Below are 22,110 nucleotides of genomic sequence, written 5' to 3'. Positions count from 1 at the left end.
TACGTTTACTTCACGATTGGTAACTCGCGTTACGTGACGTGCTCAGCGTGTGGGCAAACGTCGCCTGCGCGTTGTGGGCGACGAAAGCGCTTCTGGGGCCATATTTTGTATTGATTCACTTAATGATCTCTTCATTTGTTCTTTATCGTGGGCTAGGACGGCGCTGTTGTTATTGGGATCGGCCGCTCGGCGCCACGGATGCGAAGAAATGAAAATAATGGAAAAAAAAGGAATGGATCATTGCAAAGTACAGCCCCTGGTCTTTCAAGACCAAGTCTTATCAGAAGGCCAAATCCGATTTCTCTCTTCAAGCACATGCGAAACACCCGAATTCCCGCATTAGACAACCGCGGAAGCAATCTGAACGAAATTTGCCGCCATTAAAGAAATGAAGTTGAATTATACGGACTATTCGAAGCAGAATTTTAATGTAGGCTGTGTATTTCTTTACGCAAATCCTTGAAATAGATAAATACATTACGAAGAACTGAATCCCTAAATCTTTGTTGCATGCTATTCTGTACGTCCGACTAATTTCTGCTATTTTTGTTATGAGTTCCTTGCGTAGAGGAAGCCTGTATGCCTACAGACCAACTCTATATAGCTCTTCGCAGCCTCTAGTCTGCTTTTCGTCAAAGAACATATGAGCCGGTGGTATCCATCATCAAGAAAATGAACCATCATGTTCTGCAAAAAGGTTTCGACATATCCTTCAGTGGTTTTCGGGTCATTGTGGCATCGTTGGCAGCAATTTCGTTGACAAGGCTGTCCGACCTATCCATACCCAGAGACTTGCAACACATTTGGCGACTACGTACACCGCAATGGAACTTATTCCGCTTGCTCGCACAAAGGCACACGTTTTATGGAGTTCCCCGACTGCCTCCGAATACCGACTGACTGACCTATACCATTCGATATGGTTACACGTGCCAGCTAAGCCTCTCCCACGGTAAAGCTACAATGCTGCACCGCTTATGAGTGGGAGTGGCGTTTACGAACGCTTATTCTTACCGTATCGGAAGAGCCAGTAGTCTGACGTGCGGTTCCTGTCGTTGCGCGGAAACCGGCGAGTACCTGTTATGTACCTGTCCTCGGTATACGACTTTCCAACGCCTCTGTTTTCAGACAATTTTAGACCGGCTGGGCTTCAGACCATTATCTGAGTAAAAAAAAAAAAAAAATACTGAAACCGTGACCACACCCCTCGCTTGCGCCTTTCACGCGAGCGGCGGGTGTGGCCTATGTTTTAAACAGTACCATACGTGCTGTATAGTGCCTTTATGGAAGTGCATCGGTCTAAGTTGTCGTTCATAATCCTCCTACGCATACTTGTGTGTTTCGAGGATGCACAAACAAAGTTTGATTAGGGTGCGAGGATTCACCTAATCAAACTTGGTTCAGTAAACGCCTAGCAGATTCTTTGTTCGCGTGTAGGAGACTTCGCAAATGGCCGGAGTATTTCTGAGCGCTTTCTTCCGCTTTGGTGAGTGCATTCATAAGCGTGCGTCAACTGTTATTTCATCCATTCTTATATCCGGGAGCAGGGCATGTCAAGAATTTGGACAGGGTAGACTTTCCAAGTTTCATTAAAATCGTCAGCATTTATCCTCTATCCAAAAGACACTCATAAAAGAGCTTATACACGATAATCTCGATCAGTATAATCATCTTCGTTGGTTGAAATTCAAAGCCGAGCGCAACATTTCCGACAAACATGTGAAACATTGAGCGACAGAAGAATGTTTCGGCAGAACAAGCCCAGGCAGAACAAGCCCAGGAGTACCCTTACTGGGACTACTTTGTAGTCCCAGTGAGGGTACTCCTGGGCTTCCTAATAAAAAAATTCGTGTGGAATTTAGGTATACCGCGAGTTGTCAATGTATGCGATAGCATTCTTATAAGTTTGAGAGGCATATATATTATATCAGTACAATGACGTCAGATCCAACACACATGCTGGAATATATGTGAAGCGAAGCTTTCGTGATGCCGTTATTTAAATGCTACAAAACTGTTCATGTTCGGCGTCATGCATCGTCTTCGTCCTCGTGATGCGTAGATGCCTCACACTATGCATACGCCTGATATGGTGTTTTGCATTTCGGCATAGCTTATAAGCGGCGTAGTGCATGAACATAAAAATTGCACGAGATTAAAGCTCTGACCTTCGTGGTGGATAGTCATTGCATGAGATTACACGTTGCATAGGATGGAAGTAATCAAAATTGTACGCATCGCGTGCGTTGTATAGCATGTAGGTAGCTGCACTAAAGCTTCACTTCACATGGGATTCCAACATGTGCTTTGAATGTGCATAGCATGTTTTAAGAACGTACGTTTGCAGTGGCGGAGCTGGGGTGCGATTTTGTAGCAATTCTATTACTTTTTCCATGCCTTTTGCCGCCATCACTGAGCAGCCATTGGTCGAAAATGACCGGGCCGCGCCCATTTTGTCTGTCAATCACGCGACGTCAGGAACCCGCAAAAACTGTAATCGTCATCGTGACGTTGAGGCACTCATTATGCGGAGCAAAAGGCACGGATTTTTGGAACGGCCTGAGGCAGGGTCGTTTCCGAAGGCATGAAAAAAATGGCCGCCCCTCTGATCGCTATGGCCGTGGCTCTTCGCCGTCGCCGGCGTGAACAGGGAGAGCCAGACGACGCGTTTGACATGCCGGATGACCATTTTCGACGGCGTTTTCGCCTCTCGAAGGGAACGGTGCGGTTGTTGTGCGAGGAACTGGCGGGGGAACTAGAAGCTGAGCGAGCGACGGGACTGTCGGTGGAGCGGAAAGTGTTGTGTGCGCTGCGCTTCTTTGCTACCGGGAGCTTCCAAGCGTCCGTTGGGAGCGAGGAGACGATCCGTGTGTCGCAGTCGACGGTGAGCGAGTGCGTGCGACGTGTGGCAGAGGCTGTCGTGAACGCAGGGGCCCGCAACAAGTGGGTCCATTTTCCAAAGACAGCCGAGGAAAAGGCAGCCGTGAAGGAGGGTTTCCTTCGGCGCGGCGTTATCCCCGGCGTCATCGGATGCGTAGACGGCAGCCTCATAGCCATCATCGCACCCAAGGGTGAGCGCAAGGCTGTGTTCATGTGCCGCAAGGGATACTACGCCCTCAACTGCATGTTCGTAAGTAAAACTCACGTTTTCTGCGATCCTTTTTGAAAGTTACGTTGCTCTTGCCAACGGGCACTTTCTCTGGTTTACGTTTTACCTCAGATCTGCGACGCGGACATGAAAATCTTGGCCTTGGACCCTATGCGACCGGGGTCGGACCACGACGCTTTTGTCTGGCGGACGACATGGTTGCGCCGGCGGTTCCAAGCGGGGCGCATCGTGAATGCCGGGGAATACCTCCTCGGTGAGAAAAAAACATTTTTTTTTGGCGCAGTCACGCTTCAGCAGCGCAGAACGCCGTGTCCGCTCCAACCCAAACTTTTAACCAAACCACAAGAACATCAGTAATTCCGGAGTAAAAAAAGAAAATTAAGACATTGACTGCCACCATTGGCAATGTTCGAAGTGTTAAGTTACAAGCACATTATGTGTCTGCGAGGAGCTGACGAAAGCAACACGTATTAGTGCTTTCTGCACCCAGTGACTGCCAGAAGCAGAAGAAATGAACACACATTACTGCTACTACTGTCATTGATAGCACCAACAAGTGTTGATTTCTTGTTTGTGGCAGGCACCGCGTACACTTGTAAATTGGTTAAGAGTTTGTGACGGGTATGGACATGCTCAACTCATGCTTTTACTTGGGACTTGCAACCCTGAAGTCTACCTTTGTTGAATGATGCTGTAGCTTTCCTCAGTTGACAACTTGCCTCTCGTCAGCGGAGTACTCAATGTACTATTTCCATCTTTGTGCAGGTGACAGTGGCTACCCCTTGGAGCCGTGGCTCCTGACCCCGGTTCCTGGCCATCCTCCAGTGCACACAGCCGAGGGGCAGTACAACACAGCACATGCCGCCATGCGTTCCGTAGTGGAGAGGTGCATTGGGCTCTTAAAGAGCCGTTTCCGCTGTCTTCAGCGATATCGCACCCTCCTCTACGAGCCGGAACGTGCAGCCAACATTGTCGCGGCATGTGCTGTGTTGCACAACCTTCGCCTTTCTGAAGGCGACGAGTCAGGCGATGACAGTGATGACGACAGCAGCAGCAGCAGTAGTAGTAGTGAGCTTGACAATAACGGCGACCCCACGCCACACAGTCTGCCCCGTAACACGGGCTCTAGAATGCACTACTTGAGAGGGCGGGCTGTTCGCGACAATGTCATTGGCATGTTTGGCACAACCCGTGCGCAGCACATGCGTTATTTGAGGAGCGTGCGGCGGCAGCTGCGACGTCAACAGCAGCGTCAGCATCGTTAGGTGCATGCACACAGTTTTAAGTAATTGCATTGTGCATTTCATGCTGTGAAATTGCAGATACATTTCCCGTGCTAAGTTGTAGTTGATGTCTGCGTAATGCAAAGCATTCATGATTTGTTGAGAAATGTAAAAGTTGTTAAAAAAATTAAATTATGGGGTTTTACGTGCCAAAACCACTTTCCGATTATGAGGCACGCCGTAGTGGAGGGCTCCGGAAATTTCGACCACCTGGGGTTCTTTGACGTGCACCTAAATCTAAGTACACGGGTGTTTTCGAAATGCGGCCGGGATTCAATCCCTCGTGCTCAGCAGCCTAACACCATAGCCACTGAGCAACCACGGTGGGTACATAAAAGTTGTGTAGTGAAGGGTTATGTAAAGCCTGCACTTATAGTAAGTAAAACAGTATCGTTAGAGGTGACACATGAGATTGAAAGCAAGCTAAAAATAAGTGCATATTCAAAGTGTCTGCCACAATTTGCTTGTTGCTGCTGTCGTCATCTAGATGCATGTAGCCTGATTCTTACTCGTATCCCCTTACGCATTGATGGACATAAGCGCCTGTCTCCTCACTTTCTACTAGCACAGAGAAGCTCACAGAAGCCAAGATGTACAGTGCACGTCACACCTTCCGCTCCATGGAACGTGCTGTTGCACGCGCAGCTTCTAGGTCCTCCACCATTTTGTCTCGCAACAACGGCAAAGTTCCTTTCGAGTGACGAAAATGCCGTCCAACTGGTCATCCGACATGTCAAACGCTGTGGCTCCCGCGAAGTGTGTGCACGCACGAGCAGTTGACAGATTTCAACAAAGTGACCTCACTTGTATATAGCAGAACTCAGCAATGTTAAACAGTAATATTTGTACAGTGCAAGCTAGCACTAGAAATGTGGTTGCGATGTGTAAATAAAAGCACTAGAGGAAAACTGCACCTTTCTGTATTTCAGCCTTCAACGTACACTTGTTTATGTACACATCACATGCGACAGTCTCTACATTGAAGAAGTGTGAGAATCATGAGTACTCAGTAGTAGAGACATTATGCAACATATCACAGACATGTTGGAATAAATATCGGATCACATTGTTCTTGCATCATAATATATCACAGGTAACGGCATGCATCGTTTAAGAAAACTGTTGTACACTGCACAAGTACACAGTAATAACAACTGGCTTAAACTGCACCAGCAACAGAAATGAGCAGGTGCTTAAATCACATGCCAACCGAATATTTATCACAGCGAAATGTATAGGTACATCACTACATGTGAAAGGAACATGCTGTTGTGGTGCTCAAAGTGAAAGAGCCATAGCACCATATTATGATATTCAGTAAGACAAACTGCATAAATATTACACACAAATTGCACCACAAGGGCTAAAATACAATGTATCACAACCTGAAAGATTACTGAATGACAACAAATTGTTTGATAATGAGACAGATGTGCAAGAAAAGAGACATTCCAGCTCAGTACGTAGTGACACAAACAAATATGCATATGCAACAAACAAAAAATAAACATTACAAATGAAAAGAAGGAGCATAGGCAAGGAATTTTCATAACTTTTTTCTTTTTTACTGTGTATATTGACAGGTTGCTTTCGACATTATAGTAAGGCCTGAAAATTTCACCATTCGATGACAAGGATTAAATTGTAGAACACTTGCAGTGTGGCGTCGTGCTTAAATTGACATGACAATAACTAGGCACCTCAAAATTGCAGTGCCACAGTCGGAATGCCCACACACACCAGGCCTACAGGCACTTTTGCAGGTGAGCCTGATGGTGTGCACGCTCTTATGGCTGAAGTAAACCTTGAAGAAAAAATTCATGCTGCAACGGCTATGCTACTTATGGTTGCATTAAAGGGTGACTTCAGCAATTATTTATTTGCAAACTAGCAATATTTGCCCTTCATATCATTAATACATCAGCAAATTTTAAGATAAGTTACAAATTCCTTGCCTATGCTACCTTTAATTATGTGGGGCCTGAGAGGGGGGAGGGGCTTGGCTGCCACCATGCCCCAGTGCAGCCAGCAGCAGCTGAAGCAGGCGCTCGTTGGTCTCGTGCGACCGACGCGCCACTTCGAGGCGTTGCCGCTGCACTTCGAGGCGCTGAGACTCCACTTCCCGCATTGCCGCCACCTCCTCCCCGAGGTGCCGCAGGCTCTCCATGTGGGCCTCGTGGTGCTGCCGCAGGCTCTGCAGGTGGGCCTCGTGGTGCTGTTAGCAAAGATGTGTAATTAGTTTAATTACAGAAGCTCAGTAACAGGGCCTTTGTGTGTTGCATTCATCCCCATTTGCAGGCTATTGTCTTGTCATTGTATATTCAAACACTGGAAATATCTTTCTGGCCCATCAAACTTGTGCCGTCGCATTCCATTAAGAAGTGTTACATTGCTATACCTGCTTCCTTGAATTCAACGCCACTTTTTTCTTTTTGCCACATAATTGCGTAGATATTTACACATGTTATATCACGCGAATGTGTACAAGATATCACCACAGGACTACACGTATACATTATGCTTGTTCACTGATTAATATAATTTTTAGAGAGGTCATATGCTCATCAATTTCATACGCAGAAAAATATACATCTGTGGCCTTGCACATACCTGCCGGTTTTGTTCCAGCAGTTGTTGGCGGAAGCGAGTGTCCTCTTGAACTCTGGCTTCCTCCAACTGGCTCTGGCGAACGTATGCGGCAGTAGCCGTCATCACAGCACCATCAAGTTCCTGCTGCCTGGGCTGTCTACGGGGTGCCCGTGGCTCTCGAGGGGTAGGCTGCGGCACCTGGGGGGTAGGCTGTGGCACCTGCGGGGTTGGCTGCGGCACCTGCGGGGTTGGCTGCGGCACCTGCGGGGTTGGCTGCGGCACCTGCGGGGTTGGCTGCGGCACCTGCGGGGTTGGCTGCGGCACCTGCGGGGTTGGCTGCGGCACCTGGGTGGTAGGCCGCGGCACCTGGGTGGTAGGCCGCAGCACCTGGGGGGTAGGCTGCAGCACCTGGGGCGTAGGCCGCAGCACCTGGGGCGTAGCCGGTGGCTCTTCATGCAAGGCAAAAGCAAAGACTGCTCATTCACTGTTATCCGACCTACACAGATTGATTGTCCTAACCAGTCACTTTGAAATGTCATTATAGCTGCATAGCTACAATAATGATACACAAAACAGGTAGTTAGAGCAAAAGATGCCACAGAAAGTTGCTGGTAGCAGTAACCCATAAGAAGCACAAGGAATCTCTATTACAACATCAAGTCATTTGTAGTCTTGCATTTCTCCTTCATGAATGAGAGCTGGATGTTGGACACAAAGGTAATAACAGCAGAGTGACGTACTTTACTTCATAGCAAGATCATACAGCAACTGCAAACAACAATGCTACTACAAAAGCTAGGTCACTGCCTTACGTGTAAGGCCACTTGGCCCAGCAACAGCTGCAGGGCCCGACACCACGAAAGCAGTTGTCGCTGGTAGATTTCTGCGGGAACCGCTGGGCCCTGCAGCTTCCTCTGAACTTGCCTCGTCCTGCAATCAGAGTAGTGTTCAGACATTGCGAGCAGTGTGTGCAATGCGCATCATGTACACAAGTTGCTGCTCAGAGTACATAACCTATATTGTCACTTGCACAAAAAAAAGGGCTTAAAAATTTTGCAATATTGTGTTCCAATGTAATGCTGAAAATTTGTGAGGTCACAGCAGGTCACACAAACAACACTTTTTTAAATCCAATGTACGCACCTCGCTATCGGGGAAGTACTCAGGGGGGGAAACAAGGACCCCTCCTGTCCTCATAAGGACGTCGAGGACGCGGCCGTCCACGCCACCCACTTTGCCACCTCCAGTAGCCCTGCAAACACGGCAACAACGACAACGTGGAACTACGTTACTGTCAGCATCATTAGAAGCTCACCTCTTCTCGCTCGCGGCCCTGGCCGCTTCTTTTTTCGCTTTATGGGCCATCTTGGCCCAATGGTTCCGCCAACGGCTGGTGGCCTTTACGGCTGGCCCCTGTGCGTTAAGCACCGCCGCCACCTCCTCCCACAGTTCGTTTTTTCGAGCAGCAGTCATACGTGGCGAGAACTCTGTAGAAGCTCTCGCCAGGTATGGGTGCTGCTCGATGAACTGCACGAGAATAGCCGCCTGCTCTTTGGACACCCGCGGCCCTTTTGCTGCCATTTTCTCTTTGTCAAATTGGGAATTTCAGCCGGCCCGCAGCACAGTAAGAAATTTAGAGGCAAACATTCTGTCTAAGCTAAGCGCCTGCATAAAGTGCTCACTACGACTTATTTCTGCCTTTTTATACCACTAATGTAAAAAAAGGTGAAGTCACTACTCACATTTAATGTTGTAGCAGCTTCTTTCTCGGAGCGTATCAGTGCAGGAAGTATTACCGATGCAGCGATAACTTTAAGGAAGCTATCGTTATGTCATGGCGGTGCCCTATGGAAAATGCCTTGACAGTTCTCGATCCACTATGTTGCAAAGTTTCACCTCGGGGGCTACGGATAATTCTTCTTGGCTCTTCCTAAAGAAGAAATTATCACACGTCAGACATGCAGCGAAAACCACACGACAATGCAAGCACTACACGAGCAATAATTACTCACCTCAATCAGTATCTGACGGGGGCGGGGCCGCAATTACGGGCACGCAAGGGGCTGTCAGCTGTTCAGACAGACACGCTAGGGGCTGTCAGCTGTTCACAGGTAAACAAAGGCTGCCATTTTGCTTGCGCTCAACGGCATGGATTGGATGCACATCCGACTACTATGTGGCTACGACTTCAAAAATAGAGCACTTGCGTTTGCATTTCTTTGGACTGCGGCAGCTTTTGCGTTGTACTGTAACAAAATGAATTTGCTTTACGCAGCATGGAAGTCCGCTTTTATTAAGTGCCGTTTTACAAAACAAATTTGCTATACAGTCCCGGAAAAAGAGAAGAGAATACGAAAGAAACATCCGGCCAATGAAGGGAGCTTCTGATTGGACGATCCAAGAAAACGTCGTGCCTACGTACACACAATTTCCAAAATCGGTGACGTCACGCGAGAAGGCATTGGCATGAAAAAAGTCATTTCTACAAAATCGCACCCCTGATAAGTTATGCACCATAGCACAGGGCCTGCCAGTCAGTCTTTTTTTGCCTCGCACGTCTACAGATTGGAACCACTGTCCTGCTGATATGGTGACTGTTATTGATAACGCCCTTTTTTTTTATCGAGAAACTTTAGCCAACTTTGTATAACTAGGAACTTCTTAATTTTTTCTTTTTGGTTTTCATGATGCGTCCAATATTGTATAGCAAGAAACTTTTTTATTTCAATGTTTCCTTCTTTTTTTCACTGCATTTGTTGTTTGCTATGTGCCATGTCTTGTATCCCATATTGTACCACTACCCTCTATGATGCCTCTGGCCCTGAAGGTAGTAAAAATAAATAAAAATAAATAGATATATAAATACTGAGACGCCCTGTTCTCAGGACACGTTCTCCTAATATTCTATCACTTTTGCGCTTGCGATCTATTTCTTTGCTGGCTACTTCCGACCTTGAATACACAGGCAGTTGAAAGAGAGCGCGGCTCGCTTTCGTGGCATGCCGCTAACTAGGGCCCACCTCGTTAGTTCAGGCGGCGTGGCAGACGTTGACAGATGAGCATGAATGATGAAGCTGCTACCCTCTTTGCAGCTTCACACAAGCTCCATGGTTCGAGCTGCGAACTCACACTCCCTCCCTTTCTGGCGCGGTACTTCCGATGCAGCAGGTGACAAGGATTAACCCAAGCACTGTCACGGTGACGTCTGTTTGCGCATTCGCTCAAGAGTTATGGAGTGTTGCCTGCTCTCGCGGCCCAAATAGAGCCCGCTATACAAAAGGGCGTCACCTCCCCGATCTGTTGATCTGGTCCGCACACGCCGGCCGTCCTCCCGACTGCGTACAACTGGACAATGTTTGCGGGCGCATACAGAGTACGAGTCTAGGTGCTTGAGCAGAGGACAGCTAGTTATCCGATTGCGGGGACGGTCTGCCCGCAGGAAGGTCGGGTCACTTTCACGCGAGGCATGTGCACACAGCCGGCGTTAGTCCAACCAATCTAGTAACGTTGGTCCAGCAGGTTACTTTCAAGGTTTAGGGCAGCAGCTCCTGCTTTTAGCAACTGCGCTTCGTTTGTAACAACTAACAACAAATAACTATAAGGGGAAGATGTCTTGGAGCACTGGAAGGGCACGAATGTTTCACGAGAAGATAAATTTAGCATAAAAGCATTTTTATGTAAATAAATATAGAACGGGTAATTTTTAGACTAGCAATAGTTTTGTGATCACGGCCTTCGCCGCCGGCCCACTGAAATGAAGCGCTCTTGCTGCTTCTTTAATTTCTCAATGGAGATACTGACACACCTACGTTCGAATTTTGCCAACGGGAAATTCTGCCGAAAACAGAAATTAATTTAGCGTCAAACTGATAGAAGTGGAGCAAATAAAAGCGAAGAAATTACGTAAACAAATGGTTGCTCAGGGTCCGCATAAATCGAACGTCAATCCATTTTCATGTGACTTGACCTCACGTTGGAAATTAGGCTATCAGCTTCGAGATAAAGGCAGTTGCGTGCATAAATATTAGACGGATTTTTTTTCTCTTGCCGTGTAACATAGGGCGTCAAAGCCAGATGATGGTATATTAAAGGTGCCCTACTAATCTTTGTTTACCTTTATGTGTATTTAGGCCCTTTTGAAATGTTCAGTGGACATATTTCGGCAAACCTACAAAGAATTGCGCCATTGAAGATGAATGTCTTATTAGCATGTTTTGTTGAACAAGAGAGCTACAAAGCACGTTTACAGGCACGTCTAAGAAAAGAGAGAGAGATAAACAAGACACCCTACCAAATGCGGAAACTTGTTCCTCGATCGTTTCTTTGGTTGCGAATAACAGTAGAGTGGAGTGGAAAACTGCACACTTAGGCAAGTTTGGGCTTTAAAATAGAAGCAATAAATAATTCCGGTCATGAGAGAACCTTCGAAGCACACTGGCCACTTTGCATAAAGATCATGGACTTTACTTCTGTGGGGTGAGACAAGGCCGACTTTCAAATGCTGCCTTCGTTCCACAGGCAATGCATGTACAATGTACCGCGCATTCGTCGCCTGAATTAATCACATCACTCCAGTGCGAATCTAAACTAGAGCTCCAGAGGAACCTAACCGAGTAGGTGCATGTGGGTATACTGCACCGCGAGGACACGTAGCTCCCATCGTTCTGAAAGCCCTGCTACTGCCATGAGCCATTTCTGACTGCCCGAAAAACCGTCTTCGTCGCTGTTGAAAGGCACTTTTCAGAGACGGGACTCTTACGGAAGACGAGACGACCCGAATGTCCTTGAGGCATCACATGGCCATTGACTGAGTGGATGAGCGAATTCAATGGAACGTAACCAAAGGGCGCTGTGGGTGCCCATAGCTTGAAGCCAAGGAGTTGTTGCAGCAGCAGCAGCAACAGCAGCAGCACCCACAGCTCCTGTTGTGCAGCCATGCGAGTCAATGTGCCAAATGCACATTCCCTATCGTGGCACAAGACGTCACTACAGAAGAGGGGCTGCGCGTACGCAGAGAGCGTGAGGGCTTCCAGACGCACGCATACAGCACAGGGCCTGTCACTCATCCTTTCCGATACTGATCGGTCCCCGTCCTTTCCTTAGACTGAACGCCCGCTGCTTCACGATCAGTATCAGCATTGTAAATGGACGAGGACGACTGCTGATCGCAAGATTGACGCTAGCGAAGTAGATATTCTTTCATTCTTACGACTATTATCTCTCCTAACAGGCATCTCGGAGGCAGCTCCGGAATTTTTGTCATTGAAGCTTTTTTTTTAATTTTTCCGCTTCTCTGCATCAGAACTTAAGAATGGAAAAAAAGCGCGTTGCTTCATGGATACTGTAGTTGCCGATGATGGCACAATGGTCCGGGAGCCACTGAAGTTTGAATGCATGCGCAATTTAAACAGCGTGGTGGAAAGCTTGTATTATTTCAGATAGCAACTGTACATGAGGACTGTGATGTAGGCTTCACTGTCGAGTTTGGAGCGCCGCCTTGGGAAAGAATGGACGAATGGTTAGGTGGCTGTTGATGGATCTTGCCAACAGCGCCTCTGAGAGCCGCTAGTTCCATTCCAGCCGATGTTATGGTATGGGAGAACTTGAACCTGATCGACGCTGACCTTGGTGGTATGGCCACCACACCGGACGAGCTGTTTTGAGTAACAAAACTATCTGTACATACATGCACACAGTCAACGTATGGTGTTGATATAAGTGATATAAAGGCACTTGCTTCAGAGTTACCTAACCTGCCGCGGCAGCCCCGTGGCCATGGCGTTGTGCTACTTAGCTCGAGGTCGCGAGTTTGAGCCTGGCCACAGCGGTCCCATTCTCATGGTGGTGGAATACAAAAACGCTGCAGATGGTGAAAATTAATACGCAGTCCCCCACTACGGCGTGCCTCATAATCGGACCTAGGTTCTGGCACCTAAAACTCCGGAATTTGAATAAGCTGAATTTGAAAGTTACCTGCGGCAAGTAGAATTTCATTCCAATTCCAGCAGCATCAAAAGTTACGGGGTGTTGCTTGAGGGATCCCAATTCAGTCGACGGTCGAGTCACGGGCGGGGAGCCTGCAGCGTAAGCGATGCATGGTGAGCAGGCACAATACAGAAAAATGCAGCGCGTGATGAGGCTAGGTGCCCAGATTGGACGCGGGGTAAGTGGCGAATGCGGATTCTGAGCGCTTCAATGGCTATATATGTAGACACCGGATGGTCTTGTGGGCAATGACTATTGTTGAGACTGCTGAAAGACATCCCGGAACGCCAGGCCATACTCAGAGGGTTTTGGCCTGTACACTTTGTAGTACACGGTGATTAGTCTTCGATGTGTTCAGCAACACCGCGAGGCTGTAGCGGAGAAGTCCCCCAAAAGAGGACCCTGCATAACTATAAGAGAGACGTCACTGAGAATCACCACACCTCATACTGTCTAATTTCACCCATCGCACGCACTCACCTCTTCATACCGAAGCAACTATACCGGGAATCAACGCGAAAAAGAGCATGCCTCAAGTCGGTTATCCTCCAAACTGGCCTGTGCCTTATCATCCAGCAGTACTCTGATGTGACCCACATCTTTACTGATGGTTCTTCAACCCATCAGAGCTCTTGTTGTGGCAGGGTTCCGTCACCAGGTCAAAGGCTCTCGTACCGCCTTGAGAGAGCAACGTGAAGTACAACAGCAGAACTTTATGGAATAAAGAAAGGTGTTCACTAGACACGGAAGCCGCCAGGACATCGGGCTATAGGAACAGATTCAACAGGACATCTATAAATGATCGCTAAATGAACCGGACTCAGAAACATTATCCCGTAACTCGAGATGCCGGCTACCTTCACCACCTAGCCAACGCCGCTGGCCAATCCATTAGCTTCCGGTGGGTGCTCTAGGACATTGTGGTCTTCAAGGAAATGAGACAGCGGATGAAGGAGCCCACGGAGCTCTTCAGCACACACACACACACACACACACACACACACACACACACACACACACACACACACACACACACACACACACACACACACACACGCACACGCACACGCACACGCACACGCACACACACACACACACACACACGCACGTGCGCATGCACACACACGTCACCAATTCACGAGCAGGTGACTTCAAGCTCAGGTGGCTCATGAAACAGTATGCTGTTAGTCGAACAAGGGTGGTGACCGTCATGTGCAGTGACTCTGGAAAAGGCACACAGCAGTAAGAAAATATCTGCTTTCCTGTTTTTGCTCATGCCACAATCAACTGATTATTCGCGGTTGAGTCATTAATAGAAATAATGGAGAGTTAGCATTCCCCCGCACAAGGCTGTACTGGTATAAAATCACCTCCAGCGCTTGTCGAATGGGTGCAGCAGTGCTACTTGCCGAGGGGTGGCTCAGCCCCTCTTCAAAAAATGGAGAGGGGTCAACGCCCCCCCCCCCCCCCTACAGAGTTTAAGCACTGTCCGGACTCAACCGATTCACCAGCGTACATTCCTCCACTCAGTAGACCCGGACTTGAGATTGAAACTTTCGCGTCAACTTTCTCGGAGGCAAGAAACTTTTCATCATCATGTTCGTCTTAACATTGCATTTACGAACAGTTATTTGTGCCGACTTGGACAATCTTCTGATCTCTACTGTGACAAAGGTGGTGCTACAGAAATGGTCAAACCTATCCTGTTAGAATCTGAGTCTATAAAAATTAAAAAAAAACATTTGATGAAAACGAAATGGATAAACTTACTCAGGTACCACTCACGCTGAGAAGCACGTTAGGTCCTATGCCTTGTCCGTCTAAGCAGCGCAAGGCTTTAAGCTTGTTAGCTTATCTACGGGATATTGGCTTGCTTGGCAAGCTTTAGAAAATGCTGCCCATACATATTACACTGACCAGACTTCATTTTCACAAAGCCTTTTTTTTAATGCAACATAGCGAACATGTGTCAACACCAAGTCCATTTTTCGCACACCGTGTTTTCTTCCGCCTTTCTCTCTTAAGGCCTTTCAATCCCTCACTCGCTCCCCCATGCAGAGTAGCAGGTAGGTGACTTTACACATTGCGGCGAAATTTACTGCGTTTCATTAAAGAGTTATTTTTTCTCTCTCTCTCCCCTTCTTTCCTCACCGATGAACTTGAAAAGCGGTACAATAGAAATCAGCTTACTCTTCATGCGAGCGACTTGAGGGCTTCAGGACAGATTGCGATTATTGATAAAAGCCAAATATCGGTAAACCTTCTCTTTATACACAATTGTATGGTCACTAGCAGAGACGCTGTAAGGCGCCACAGGTTTTCGCACGAACATGAATAATGTGCATTTTTTCGCCACGTCTTCTAATCTTTCTCGCAAGGTACGCCCGCGTGTGCGCAGTTGGAGTTGTTTCAAGTCTGATTATCATCATCATCAGCTTGGTTACGCCCACTGCAGGGCAAAGGCTTCTCCCATACTTCTCCAACTACCCCGGTCATGTACTAATTCTGGCCATGTTGTTCCTGCAAACTTTTTAATCTCATCCACCCACCTTACTGTCTGCCACCCCCTGCAAGCTTCCCTTCCCTTGGAATCCAGTCCGTAACCCTTAATGACCATCGGTTATCTTCCCTCCTCATTACATGTCCTGCCAATGCCCATTTCTTTTTCTTGAGTTCAACTAAGATGTCATTAACTCGCGTTTGTTCCCTCACGCAATCTGCTCTTTTCTTATCCAATAACGTTACACCCATCATTCTTCTTTCCATAGCTCGTTGCGTCTTCCTGAATTTAAGTAGTACCCTTTTCGTAAGCCTCCAGGTTTCTACCCCGTACGTGAGCACTGGTAAGATACAGCTGTTATACACTTTTCTCTTGAGGGATAATGGCAACCTGCTGTTCATGATCTGAGAATGCCTGCCAAACGCACCCCAGCCCATTCTTATTCTTCTGATTATTTCCGTCTCATGATCCGGATCCGCCGTCACTGCCTGTCCTAAGTAGATGTATTCCCTTACCACTTCCAGTGCCTCGCTACCTATTGTAAATTGCTGTTCTCTTCCGAGACTGTTAAACATTACTTTAGTTTTCTGCAGATTAATTTTTAGACCCGCTCTTCTGCTTTGCCTCTCCAGGTCAGTGAGCATGCATTGCAATTGGTCCCCTGAGTTACTAAGCAAGGCAATATCATCAGCGAATCGCAAGTTACTAAGGTATTTTCCATTAACTCTTATCCCCAATTCTTCCCAATCAAGATCTCTGAATACCTCCTGTAAACACGCTGTGAATAGCATGGGAGAGATCGTATCTCCCTGCCTGACGCCTTTCTTTATTGCGATTTTATTGCTTTCTTTATGGAGGATTACGGTGGCTGTGGAACCGCTATAGATAGCTTCCAGTATTTTTACACACGGATCATCTACAGCCTGATTCCGTAATGCACCCATGACTGCTGAGGTTTCGACTAAATCAAACGCTTTCTCGTAATCAATGAAAGCTATATATGAGGGTTGGTTATATTCCGCACATTTCTCTATCACCTGATTGACAGTGTGAATATGGTCTATTGTTGAATAGCCTTTACGGAATCCTGCCTACTCCTTTGGTTGACAGAAGTCTAAGGTGTTCTTGATTCTATTTGCGATTAGCTTTGTAAATACTTTTTAGGCAACGGACAGTAAGCTGATCGGTCTATAATTTTTCAAGTCTTTGGCGTCCCCCTTCTTATGGATTAGGATTATGTTAGCGTTCTTCCAAGATTCCGTTACGCTCGAGGTCATGAGGCATTGCGTATACAGTGTGGCCAGTTTTTCTAGAACAATCTGCCCACCATCCTTCAACAAATCTGCTTTTACCTGATCCTCCCCAGCTGCCTTCCCCTTTTGCATAGCTCCCAAGGCTTTCTTTACTTCTTCCGGCGTTACTTGTGGGATTTCAAATTCGTCTACGCTAGTCCCTCTTCCATTATAGTCGTGGGTGCGACTGGTACTGTATAAATCTCTATAGAACTCCTCAGCCACTTGAACTACCTCATCCATATTAGTAATGATAATGCCGGCTTTGTCTCTTAACGCATACATCTGGTTCTTGCCTATTCCTAGTTTGTTCTTCACTGCTTTTAGGCTTCCTCCGTTCCTGAGAGCATGCTCAATTCTATCCATATTATACTTCCTTATGTCAGTTGTCTTACGCTTGTTGATTAACTTCGAAAGTTCTGCCAGATCTATTCTAGCTGTAAGGTTAGAGGCTTTCATACATTGGCGTTTCTTGATCAGATCTTTCATCTCCTGCGATAGCTTACTGGTATCCTGTCTAACGGAGTTACCAGGGACTTCTATTGCACACTCCTTAATGATGCTCACAGGATTGTCGTTCATTGCTTCAACACTAAGGTCCTCTTCCTGAGTTAAAGCCGAATACCTGTTCTGTAGCTTGATCTGGAATTCCTCTATTTTCCCTCTTACCGCTAACTCATTAATCGGCTTATTATGTACCACTTTCTTCCGTTCCCTTTTCAAGTCTAGGCTAATTCCAGTTCTAACCATCCTATGGTCACTGCAGCGCACCTTGGCGAGCACGTCAACATCTTGTATGATGCCAGGGTTAGCGCAGAGTATAAAGTCAATTTCATTTCTAGTCTCGCCATTCGGACTCCTCCACGTCCACTTTCGGCTATCTCGCTTGCGGAAGAAGGTATTCATTATCCGCATATTATTCTGTTCTGCAAACTCTACTAATAACTCTCCTCTGCTATTCCTAGAGCCTATGCCATATTCCCCCACTGACTTGTCTCGAGCCTGCTTCTTGCCTACCCTGGCGTTGAAGTCGCCCATCAGTATGATGTATTTTGTTTTGACTTTACCCATCGCCGACTCCACGTCTTCATAGAAGCTTTCGACTTCCTGGTCATCATGACTGGACGTTGGGGCGTAGGCCTGTACGACCTTCAATTTGTACCCAGTTCACGTCTGATACCCAAATGCAAATACCGTATGCTTAAATTGAGGTGACAGCCGTCCGTGGCAGTGATTGTACTAGTCCTAGAGGAACGTGGTTGGAAAGAGTGCGACTCGACAGCCCATGCAGTAGGATCACAGCGATCGATTGTTTCAGGCCAACGACAATACCAAACAGTGATACATCGTTTCAGGCCAAGGATGCAGGAGGCAATTTGTCGATGACGAAAGAGAATAGCCCCTTGCTTGCAAACACACTTTAACTGGAAGTATTGCTGAATGTATTTTAAAGAATACTGTTTTTTACCCCAGCCGAAATATACATCCACCGGAGTCGCTAAATCCGATAAGGAGCACGATACAGGCGAACACGAAAGAGTACTTCCATTTAAACATCAGAGATTACTTTGCGGGAAGTACTGAAAATAATTTACAGGCTAAATCGCACCTCCAAAAAATAAATTCAACTATTCCTTTGAGGAAACCCCAAGGTTCGTCTGATTGCTCTTGGACAATCCATGACGCAGAAATTTATGGAAGATAGTTGACTAATCGAAATTACAACACTTCACGTAAAGATGGCTTTTCAACATCACGAAATAAAAACATGCGTGAAGCAAGATGCCTGACAAAACGGTGAGTAAATCCCATGGGCCACCGCGTTCAAGTGAAATCAAGAGGCTTTACACTACTCACAGACACCCAGAACGAGCTCCAAATAAACATCGCAAGAACTCTGTGGAACTCTTACAACTGCAGCCGTGAGAATTGTAATGCCTAAAAGGTGTGCATGAGAGGAGTCACAAGAAATATGTTGAAAGCTTCAACACGACTCAATATGGACAGTCGTCGCCGTTACTATCAACTAGTTTTGCGAGGTATTTCTTTGACTTCTGTTGATCAATGAACTTTGCAGTTCCGGTACTGGGAGAGAGGTACTCCAGATACCGAAGGTTCTTCTTGCATTGAATTCCTGCAAAGGCAGTTGGCATCGCGAATCATTTGCCGAACCAAAAGCCCGAAGTCTTGCCAAAATTAACTCCGAGCATAGGTGTTTTGCAAGGTTTGCGGTGCTCGGACACATCCTAAAGACCCGCTTTCTTTCTTTCTTTCTTTCTTTCTTTCTTGCTTTCTTTTTTTCTTTTTGGTTTATTCAAGGCAAATTCGGCACAAGATTGCCTACACGGCTAAAGGCTCCAGTAAGCTTATCACCAGTAAGCTTACACATTCAGAATTTTGTGTTTAATTTCATGGCTGTGTTATGAAGATAAATAGTCTTGGACTTTTTAGTCATTCTGAGAAGTGTTGTTGCAACGAACTGATAGAGCAGTCTACCAAGTTCGTAAAACACCTGTTGTTTTCCAATTGACAGAGTAGTTTCTTCGGACATTATTTTGCTATTGGCAGAAACGCCCTAAACTTCAACATTTCCCATTGGCTCCCGTACTTAAAATATGGCAAGCAATTTGAAACAAATTATCAGTGCGAAAAACAGTGAGGTGTTGGAATATGCACCTGGAGTCTATATCCTAGCGACATTTTAAAATAATGGTCTCTGTGATTTGTTATTCGCCAGAAACAATGCTGTTCCAAAGAAACCGCGCCTGCTTCTAGCTCGCGGTCGGTAGGGGTGCTGGTTTCGGTTCTTAATTTCTGGTCTCGAGCTACAGGTGAGCATGGCCAGAAGAACAAGTTTTTGAGTAGTGTTTGTCTTAGAACTCCATGACCCATTACGCCGCTTATTGAGGATCATATGTGCCTAATTCCGTTTTAGTGACCGAAAGTGGTTCCTCCCTCGCAGTTGTTCAGTGTCTATGGCATTCTGCTGTTGAACACGAGAACGCGGGTTCAATTCCTTACCGCGGCGGCTGCATTTCGAGGGGGACAGATTGTAAGAAACTCGTAAAATACGCAGATTACTCAGTCCTACCTTACGGCGTCCTTATAGCCATAGTGTCACTTTGAAACATTATATTACATAAATAAATAAATAAATAAATAAATAAATAAATAAATAAATAAATAAATAAAAGTTGCTCCAGTGTTTACGGTCTCGCACACTTAGGACTGTGCACACTTACGACACTCTCTTGCTGCTGGTATTAAAAATCTAATAAATGACCCGCTAAGCTTTCTAGAGAGGAATTCCGACAAAATTTCTATAGAGGTATCGTAAATATATTTGTCGGCGGTGTCGCTTACGGAAAGAACTATGGAAAAAATTTTGGCCCTCGGCGACAGACGCCAGTTTCTTTTCAAGGTCTAAAGTTGTTTTCACGACTGGAGTGATTCAGAGCTTCCCCGTCTGGTTGTGGTTTGTTCCTTTCACACTACTGGTCTCATTGGCTTCTTCACCTCCCAGGCGCTTTTCTGTTTCGCGGTGACGTCGCAGCAGAATTAGACGGATATAGAGGAGCGCACAAAGGAACACACGCTCCGTGTGGGATCGTTTCACGGGACAGCGGGCGCAAAGGAACGCGCTGAAGCGCATGATCACCCTCTCGAGGAGAAGCGCCGCCTCACAAAAAAAATGCAGGTGCCCGGCACCGGTCAACTAAGAAAGCGCAGACGCTGAATGCTGTATGCGGGCGCGTTCCTCACCGCAGGCAAGTCGTTGTGGTTTCATTGCGGTGGCGGGGCGGTGTAAGCACTCGAGAACCCGCCGACACGGCGCCAACATTGGGACCTACTTTGGTCTGTGCCTGGACGGAAAGAGCTGCATCCACGTATGCTGCGTATGGAGACTACCAACAGAGACCCCTTCCTGCGTTGCTACCACTGCACGAGTGTCAGACGAAAGACAAAAAAAAAAAAAAAAACAGGAGAAAAAAAAAAACATTTGCACTGCTTTGGCTGCACTGCGCCTCACCGGGCGCATCTTTTCACTGGTCTTTCCAAATGCAGTCCAACCAGCGTTAGTGTTACACTCTCCGAGCAAAACCAAGCCTTTTCCTTCTCTCGCTGATTCTCGTGCTGATGTCTAAAAGGTCTCTTGCTGACAGAAAGCAATATTAAGGCTTTCTATATGTCTCAGGTTTGACTTACGCATAACAGAGCACGAGTGAGACATGGGTACTGAGAGAGAGTTGTGAGGGTTCCGAAATGCCATATTTCAGAAGCAGCACAAAAATGGCGCCAGCAACAAAAGCGGCCCCTTTTTGTATAGGCGGTTTCCTTTACGACCTGCACGATTCCCATTGAACGTCTCGGTTCCCTTTGCATGACAACTACAGGTTCGAAAGAGGAAATTTGTCAATGGTGGAGTCCCATTCGTGCCGAAACCGCACGAGACTCGAATTTGCATCAAGTGGCCGCCGGACTTCGGCTTGAAAGGATTCTAGTTGAACAGTGAGTTCGCGCTGTCGCAGGTCATTTTTTCTGCGAATCTCTCGGAAGTTCATTGTGGCAGGAAGAGCTTATAATATGCGAGAGCACGTGTCAGTGACCGCTGGCTTTCGAACATACGAGGTTTCAATGTGCTTACGAAACCGGGATGCTGCTTACCGACTGAGGCACGATTACAAAGACTGGACTTCCTTCTTAGAGGGAAAAAAGGATACATTTTGAAATTAAAAATGTAGACGGAAATTCGACTGTCAGAAACGTCAAGAGGGATGCAGTGGAACAATTTAGTCCCCTCCTTTAGTTGTATGCCATGTTTCGCAGTTGTGATGACCGTTACATCACTTTGTTTTACGTTATACGTATACCAGTGGGAAACCGCCACGGGTTTAATAAAAGACTTGTTTTTTCCGCATTTTTGGTTGGCATATATTGCGGCTCGGTATGCACTCGATGTTGTGGCAACCCTGAAGCATGTAGTCTCGGTGATTGGAGAGAAATATTGAAGCGCATGAGCCACAAACCAACATTTTGGTTTTTAAAATGCTTGAATACGCAAGTAGGCTTGAAATAAAAGCGGAACCTGACCACAACGGATTTAGTAAGGATAACATTTCGGCTCCTACACGGGAGCTTTGTTCATAAATGAGACTAAAAGCGGTGGAACAGTCGCTCGCGTATGCCGTACAACGTGTCCGAGACACCTGGCGTACATAGGTGGCACATTTCCAGCGTTTCGATTAAGAGTGTCCGTCATGTTTGAATATGACGCGACCCTAGATGAAGACGCATGTTTCGGTTCTTTTCATCGGCAATCACACGTGCCTGGTCCCAGCTAATACCGTGCCC

General features: G+C 46.7%; 2 protein-coding genes across 4 annotated transcripts; one reads left to right on the top strand and one right to left on the bottom strand.

Annotated features, from left to right (window-relative positions):
• Positions 1 to 2,352: 2,352 nt before the first annotated feature.
• Positions 2,353 to 5,300, top strand: LOC140219466 (putative nuclease HARBI1). The gene is made up of 3 exons (XM_072289267.1): positions 2,353 to 3,130; positions 3,221 to 3,362; positions 3,875 to 5,300. Exons 1-3 carry the CDS (start codon positions 2,585 to 2,587, stop codon positions 4,372 to 4,374), a joined length of 1,188 nt encoding a protein of 395 aa, XP_072145368.1. The 5' UTR covers positions 2,353 to 2,584; the 3' UTR covers positions 4,375 to 5,300.
• On the bottom strand, positions 5,120 to 9,478 carry LOC140219469 (uncharacterized). Of its 3 annotated transcripts, XM_072289270.1 has the most exons (6): positions 8,994 to 9,478; positions 8,724 to 8,911; positions 8,125 to 8,233; positions 7,794 to 7,911; positions 7,003 to 7,430; positions 5,120 to 6,607 (listed from the first exon to the last, which is right to left on the bottom strand). In XM_072289270.1, coding segments are annotated over exons 2-6 (906 nt in total). In that variant the 5' UTR covers positions 8,726 to 8,911; positions 8,994 to 9,478; the 3' UTR covers positions 5,120 to 6,358. The 3 variants fall into 3 exon arrangements, with proteins under 3 accessions (XP_072145371.1, XP_072145370.1, XP_072145369.1); XM_072289269.1 differs by having other exon boundaries at positions 8,724 to 9,478; XM_072289268.1 differs by lacking the exons at positions 8,724 to 8,911; positions 8,994 to 9,478 and adding an exon at positions 8,297 to 8,714.
• Positions 9,479 to 22,110: the final 12,632 nt, after the last annotated feature.

This window comes from Dermacentor andersoni, chromosome 1 (genome assembly GCF_023375885.2).
Source record: "Dermacentor andersoni chromosome 1, qqDerAnde1_hic_scaffold, whole genome shotgun sequence".
Taxonomy (NCBI): Eukaryota; Metazoa; Arthropoda; class Arachnida; order Ixodida; family Ixodidae; genus Dermacentor; species Dermacentor andersoni.
This window is presented reverse-complemented; position numbering and strand designations above follow the sequence as displayed.

Excerpts from the sequence above, each read along its gene's own strand:
- LOC140219466 (XM_072289267.1), top strand. The coding sequence starts at position 2,585 with ATGAAAAAAATGGCCGCCCCTCTGATCGCTATGGCCGTGGCTCTTCGC. Across the intron at positions 3,131-3,220 it reads ACGCCCTCAACTGCATGTTC|ATCTGCGACGCGGACATGAA; the intron begins GTAAGTAAAACT and ends GTTTTACCTCAG. Across the intron at positions 3,363-3,874 it reads TGCCGGGGAATACCTCCTCG|GTGACAGTGGCTACCCCTTG; the intron begins GTGAGAAAAAAA and ends ATCTTTGTGCAG.
- LOC140219469 (XM_072289268.1), bottom strand. The coding sequence starts at position 8,562 with ATGGCAGCAAAAGGGCCGCGGGTGTCCAAAGAGCAGGCGGCTATTCTC. Across the intron at positions 7,912-8,124 it reads AGTACTTCCCCGATAGCGAG|GACGAGGCAAGTTCAGAGGA; the intron begins GTGCGTACATTG and ends CTCTGATTGCAG. Across the intron at positions 7,431-7,793 it reads TGGGCCAAGTGGCCTTACAC|AGCCACCGGCTACGCCCCAG; the intron begins GTAAGGCAGTGA and ends CCTTGCATGAAG.